A 7500-nucleotide genomic window follows, 5' to 3' on the forward strand; every position below is an offset into this window, starting at 1 on the left:
TTTTTTTTCACCGGAATATTTAAAAATTAAGAAGACGGCCTTTCGCTTCCTCTCTGTTTGATGCCCAAGGAATACATTATATATGGCAGCAACCGCTTTAAATTAGTCCTTTTTTTAAATGGCGAAAAATCTATGGGCTGGTTAAGCGAGTGATGTGTGTGTGTGTATGTGTGCGTGAAGCCCACAGTGTGAACATTAGCATGTGAAAGAGGCTCTACGACAATACCCCCCTCCTCCCCCCCACCTGCTCCCCCCCCGTCCCTGACCAGGGAGAGAGGAGTTGGAGGAGGGAGAGACAGGAAAAACAGAGAAGAAAGAGGGATAATGAGTAGAGAAGTGCGAGAGCCAATGAGAGACGAGTTTGTTCCGCTGCCAAAGAGCTGCAAATAGACGCTGTGTGGAGGCTGGCAGCCATTTCAACATCAAGAACAACCTGGGAGAGATTGTGACAATACTGAACACACACACACACACACACACACACACACACACACACACACACACACACACACACACACACACACACACACACACACACACACACACACACACACACACACACACACACACACGGGCGATGGACGTGATGGCGACGGTGGAATGTAAAGCCAACAGACTCGGGGTCTGGCTTGTGTCTCAACTGTCTTGCTGTGCTTTGTTATTGTCTCTCGCTCTCCCTCTCACTTGTTCCCCCACTCTCTGTCTCACATGCACACATATTCATGCACATGCACACACCCCATTAAAACATGCTCTTTCCTCTCGTTTGAGGGGGGTTTTCTTTGGCAATCCCCGGTCAGTTTTCTGACTGATATACTATTTTTGAGTAAAGTATTGTCATGATGTTATATTTAGTATTACTGTTTATGAGTATATTTATATGGTTTGGTGCAAAGGCTACACGTAGAATACACATGGATGTACACAGATGCAATATCGCATATGCAAACACAAACGTACAGGGACACACACAGGGACACACACACACACACACACACACACACACACACACACACACACACACACACACACACACACACACACACAGGAACAGGCACACACAGGTGTACAAACACAGATTCACAACATATTTGAATTGTCCAGGACACTAAATATTGATGTCAATATAAGTTACGTTTTTTCCCCGTCATTCTACCTCTTTCTCCACCATTCTGCTCATGGTTCTTTCCTTTCAGATAATAGCACCTCTGTTCCTTGTCCTCTCTGTATCTGTTCTGCTCAGACTCCCCAGCGCTGCTCAACCTCTGACGGGACACCGCAGGTGCAGCAGCAGAGAAGAGCAACCATGAAATCCTTCTGGACACAAAGACCGCCGAGAAGTATGCACACGGACGCACACACAGACACACACACACAAAGGGGGAGAAGGACACACACAAACATTCCAATCCTCACAGTTTAAATCGAGCTAAATGAGATGGATAAGAAAGGGGACCTGCAGAGAGAGAGAGAGAGAGAGAGAGAGAGACAGAGAAACAGACAGACAGAGAGAGAGAGACACTAAAACAAAGCAGCGAGCTCCCCTTTCATCCGGCCCATCTCCTCCCCTCTGTCCGTTTTGAATTCACTCTGTTGTCTCACCCCCCCCCGCCTGGCGGCCGGTCCCTCCAGACGGATTGCAGCTGTCAAACTTTTGACGTCTTCATCCAATGCGGTCATGACCCCGCACTCGGCGGCTTAACTCCCTGTATCCCGTGTCTCAGTGTCAGTGTCACAGTGTGTGTTTGTATGAGGGTGGGTATGGGCGACCGTGAGTGTGTGAGTATGTGTGTGTGTCTGTGTGTGTGTGCAGGCGCCAGTGTGTGAGTGGCTGTCACTCAAGACATGTTGACATCTTCATCAGGCTCAGTCATGACCTAGGGATTTCATGAATGAGGAGGTGTGTGTGTGTGTGTGTGTGTGTGTGTGTGTGTGTGTGTGTGTGTGTGTGTGTGTGTGTGTGTGTGTGTGTGTGTGTGTGTGTGTGTGTGTGTGTGTGTGTGTGTGTGTGTGTGTCTATCCTCCCCTCTCTCTAGTGTTCTTCCACTTGTTCCTCCCTCGCATCCACCAGCCATCCCATAATGACTATGGTCAGGGTGGAGGGGGTGGGTTTGCATTGATGCCGTCTGCTGTCAATGGCCTTTTGGTGGGACGCTCCGATCCCCTTTCACAAACTAATCCCCTCTTCCTCTCCTGTTCATCTCATCGACATCGCCATCATCATCCTCACTCACTCACACACACACACACGTATACTCTGTTATACATACACACACACATACATAGACTCTCTTACACACACACACACATACATACTCTCTTATACACACGCACACATATATAGACTCTCTTAAACACACACATACATAACACACAGCGACACACACACACACACACACACACACGCACACACACACACACACACACACACACGCACACACACACACACACACACACAGTAAACTTCACGCGCTGTTCTTGTTATTTCAACCCCAAATGATGATTCTATACTGGGGCTCTCAGTCTCTCACTTCTCTCATATGTCTGTCTATGTCCCAGTCCCTCTCTCTCTCTCTCTCTCTCTCTCTCTCTCTCTCTCTCTCTCTCTCTCATCTCTCTCTCTCTCTCTCTCTCACTCTCACTCTCTGCAGACAGAGTTGAGGCACCGACTGACCCCCTGGGGGAGGTCGAAGGTGGGGGCATCTCTTTATCTTCTCTTCTCCTCTCATGACCACGGCCAACCACCGCCATCACTCCTCCCCACCCCCCTCTCTATCCACACACACACACACACACACACACAAGCACGCACACACACGCACGCACATGCACACGCACAAACACACACAAGCATGCACACACACACACACACACACACACACACACACACACACACACAATGTGCAGGCACACACATCCATGCACATCATTTCACACACATGCTGATCAAACACACATATGCAGAAAACCAAAACAAGCTGAACACACCCCCTGATAAAACAAACACACGCTGAACACACACACACTCAGACGCACACACGCACACTGAATGTTTTCCTGTTTTTCATGTTGTACCGTTAAAGTCTGAGCGGAGCAATGTGGCATCCATCCAGCACTGCAGGGAGTTCTATTCCTCTCTTTTCTCCACCTTTCTTCTTCTGTTTTGTGCTGAGCAGCAGTTCAGCATTTATCAAGACTCTGATGGATTCTGATGGATTTCTACCAAGCCTTGGCCAGAGAGCCACAACAGCAGACGAGAGAGAGAGAGAGAGAGAGAGAGAGAGAGAGAGAGCAAGAGGGACAGGGAGAGAGAGAGAGAGAGAGAGAGACAGAGACAGAGACAGAGACAGAGACAGAGAGAGAGAGGCATAGGGAGAGAGAGAGAGAGAGAGCGAGAGACAGAAAGAGACAGAGACAGAGACAGAGAGAGAGAGAGAGAGGGAGAGAGAGAGCAAGAGGGAGAGGGAGAGAGAATGAGAGAGTGAGTGGAAAGTGAGCGTTGAGAGACAGCAGATAGATGGACGCCACTCCACATCTGTTGTGGGATCAGCCGAGTCAAGGGTCCCTCCTTAATCTACTGGAGAAAGGAAACATCTTTCACCGGCACTCCCAGGGACCACCCCATGGACCGGCTGCCCCTAACCCTGCTCCTCCACACACCTTCAATGGCAGATATGGTGGTATTAGTGCTGGTGGGGAGGTGGTGGGGTGTGTGTGTGTGTGTGTGTGTGTGTGTGTGTGTGTGTGTGTGTGTGTGTGTGTGTGTGTGTGTGTGTGTGTGTGTGTGTGGTAACATTTCAACATAGATAGATTATTCGTTTGTCTACTGCTTTTCCTATGGCGGCCGAGCACATAACTCAGTTCGAGGGGATGAATGTTTTGCTAGCGTTGGATGGTTGAATGCAGAAGCCAAGCAGGCGACCGTACTCCCCATTGTCTCTCCGTCTTTCGTACGCTCTCTCCCTCCCTGCCTCCGGCTCTTTCTAACACTCCCACCAACCCTCTCTCTTTCTTTCTTTCTTTCTTTCTTTCTTTCTTTCTTTCTTCTTTCTGCCTTACTTTCTCTCACAGATTCTCTCCCTCTCTCTCTCTTCTTCCTCTGACTGAGTTATGAGGCTGTTTGTTATACAATTAGCCAGTGGGGATGGGCGCCGTAAAGTGAGGGAACAGACATAAAAGCCATATGTCTCTCTCTCTCTTGTGTTCCATCTCCCTCTTGTGCTCTCTCCCTCTCTCTCTCTCTCTCTATCTCGCTTATTTTTTTCTTTCTTTGTACAGATATGTTGTTCTGTAAATGTGGGTGAGTGGGTGCACTTTCTCGCCTGCTAGTGTGTGTGTGTGTGTGTGTGTGTGTGTGTGTGTGTGTGTTTGCGTTTATGTGTGTGTGTGTTTTTGTGGATGTGTGTGTGGGAGATTTTTTTAAAGTGGGAGTGTGGGTGGAAATGGCCCAGCTTTTTTGTCTATGTGATTGAATTGGGGGGTGGGAGGGACGGCACGCTGTAAAGCTGTCTCTCCTGATTCCCTTCTCTCCTATTTGACCATTCCTCCCTCTCTCTCTCTCAACCCATCTCTCGGCACGCCCCTTGCTTTGGCTTGCTGTCTTTTCTCCCTCTATCTGTCTCTCCATATCTCTCTCTGTCTACCTCTGTCTTTCTCCCACTCCATCTATTTCCATCGCCACCTTTTTTGCTCTCTCTCTCTCCTTCTATCTCACTCTCCCCATTGCTCTCGCTCTTGATCTTCTCACGCCTTTTCTCTCCCCATAGCATTCTCTTGCCATCTCTCTGTCTTTATCTCCCTCTCTCTTTCTTTCTCTTTAGGTAAAAATGCATAAGATTGGCATCAACATGCAAGGTTATGCGTATCCCCATATACAGGCATGTCAACAAGGGTGTAAACAGATTGGCTCTCTGTCTGGTTCAAGTACAGATCAGATTAGCATGCGGAAAACCACTGTTCGGCACAGATGACATTGGCAATGACAATTTATATCGCAAACATACACACACACACACAACACACACACACACACACACAAACACACGCACACGCACACACCTCTGATTCTGATGATATGCATGGAGAGTGACAACACTGTGATTGTTTACATCCACGTTTGAATATATGCATTCCATCACGCATAAAGACACACTGAATAACTGACCTGATCTCTCCTCCATCATCCCCTATGTGAAAACAGACCCTTACCTACAGATAAGTAACCTTACATGTTCGAGTCACATTCAATACAATCCAAATGCTCTTCTCCGTTTCAACACCAATCGGAATAATACAATAAATATTTTCTGGCGGTCTAAATTCATAATCTAAAACAACAAGCAAAAAACAATGTAATCTTTACAAAAATATTTCCGCCACCGCAACAGCCTTACCCTGGCAGCCGCCTCCCCGTTCCTCGTATCCCGGGCTGCAGACACATCCACCAATAGGAACCAGCCACTCTCCATCAGCACCACAGTACATCTTTGGCTCCTCCTTCTCCTCTGATTGGTTGACACAGGACCCCCTGACCTCCACTAACGAGGAGGTGTCGGCCCCGGTGACGGTGTCCGGGAAGGTGGCCAGGTTGCGGACGGTGAGTGGACAGGTCTTGTAGAAGACCCTGACGGACACCAGGGCGATGCAGGCGCCCACGTCCTGAAAGGCCAGGTAGAAGCCCTTCCGGGTCGTGACCTTGACGTCGCGCACCTCTGTGTTCAGCTTCATGATGCGATCGCCAACGTCCACCTGGGTTGGAGAGAGGCAACCCATTCACGTCAGGCATTGTGCACGCAGCAAGCTCAATTGACAACATTACCTCGTTAATAAAAATCCTACTCCGTTTACCAAGAGCTATGATGTTCTATTTCTAGCCACTAAAGGGCAGCCAGTATTTTCTAGAATTGTAGAACTCGATTTCTGACTAAAGGTCCATTGAAGCAGGAGAACGTGTGATGAAACAGAACACGATGGCTTTTGTAGAAGTGGGAAGATATAAAAGAAATGAGCCTGATAATCACAACTGTGCCAGCAGAACGTGCTCATAAGAGAGAAACCCCATGAGAATAGCATAGTGTAGGGGAAAAGGTATGAAGGAAGACAGTGCGCCAGCAGCAGATAACAGTTGTTGATTGTTCCCTGGATGATGTCTATACATTCTCTCCTTCCCCCTCCCCTTGGCAGGGCCTGAAGGTTACGTCAGAGCCAGCAGTCTGCTTGGACCTTGCCTGCTGTACCTGAGTGAAGCTCTCGTCCGCGGCGACGGTGTCCACCTTGATGAAGCTACTCTCTTTGATGTAGCCCTCCCTGTCGTCGTTCGACTCGTGGTAGTACAGATTGAAGGTCTCCTTGACGCCCGGGGTAAACAAAAAATTCTAACCAGTTAGCGACAAGCAATAAAACGCCTCCTTATCTTTTCTTGGGTATTACTTTGAAGGATTAACCAATATACTTTTATGCTCTCACATAAACAGCAATACATTCATGTCGCAAAAATGAGTCGTACAAAAACGAAAAAGGTTACACTGGACAAAAAAAATGACTTTCTGATCCTCCTAAAGAGACTCTTTCTCATTAACGTAAACTTCGGAAACAGCAAACATAAAGAGTGAGTGTTCATAGGTTGGTTTGGGGCTTAACAGGTGCGGCTGTACCTTGCAGGTGCCGGTGACCCCGGGCAGACTGTTGCAGTCCCTGAGGGTGAACTTGACCTCCACGTACACCCGCTGGGCCCCGGAGCGGGGGATCCAGTCCGTCCTCAGCCAGTTGTTCTGGCTGGGCTCCAGGACGTTGCACACCTGGTAGGTTCTGATCGGGATGTTCTTCTCGTCCATGATGCTCACCTCCTCCCACTGCGCACACACACACACACACACACACACACACACACACACACACACATAAATAAGCACACGCACAAATACATAAGTGCACACAAACACACACACACACGCACAAACCCACACACACAAAACACACACAAAAAACACACACAAAAACAGAAAGTTAATTTTGCCGGTGATCCGCATCACTGAATTCACATACGCCACAGGGAAATAACCAGGAGGTGGACAGCGTTCTTCCTGTGTGTTCGGATACATGCAGTGACTTCATACTAAGGCCTTATTCAGGAGAACTCTACATCGGGGCGAGCGAGGCCGGGTCTCCATGGCACCATCTCTCTCTCTCTCTCTCAGCCTGACCATCTGACTGGCATTGTGACCGCGGCACGCAGGGCCCCAGGGGAATAAGCTCCTGATGCCAAATTGCCTTTTTATTGCCACTGAATAATAATCCGTGCTCTCCCTACTGGTGTGCGCTGTATACACTCTAATTATCCCGTGTCATCAGGAAGAAAGAGGAAAGGAGAATGTGTGAGTGTGTGTGAGTTTGTGTGGTGAGGAAGAGGACTCTAAGAGAGCTGTCATGGGGTATGATGCCTTCTTCTCTCGACTCCTTTGAGTCTTTGTCAGCAGACAGAAATCACAGCTGTCAGGGAAA

The 7500-nt window shown here is 48.5% G+C and overlaps 1 protein-coding gene across 1 annotated transcript in view; it reads right to left on the reverse strand.

Annotated features, from left to right (window-relative positions):
* LOC307085779 (ephrin type-A receptor 4-A-like) overlaps window positions 1-7500 on the reverse strand; it is a gene marked incomplete at its 5' end in the record, with an annotated part of 24729 nt that overhangs the window by 14544 nt on the left and 2685 nt on the right. Inside the window, 3 exon segments of the mRNA XM_079750641.1 lie at window positions 5394-5748; window positions 6237-6347; window positions 6654-6851. Coding sequence (XP_079606767.1) covers window positions 5394-5748; window positions 6237-6347; window positions 6654-6851 — 664 coding nt within the window.

The sequence above is a fragment of the Pollachius pollachius genome (assembly GCF_949987615.1).
Source record: "Pollachius pollachius genome assembly, chromosome: 14".
NCBI classification, from domain to species: domain Eukaryota; kingdom Metazoa; phylum Chordata; class Actinopteri; order Gadiformes; family Gadidae; genus Pollachius; species Pollachius pollachius.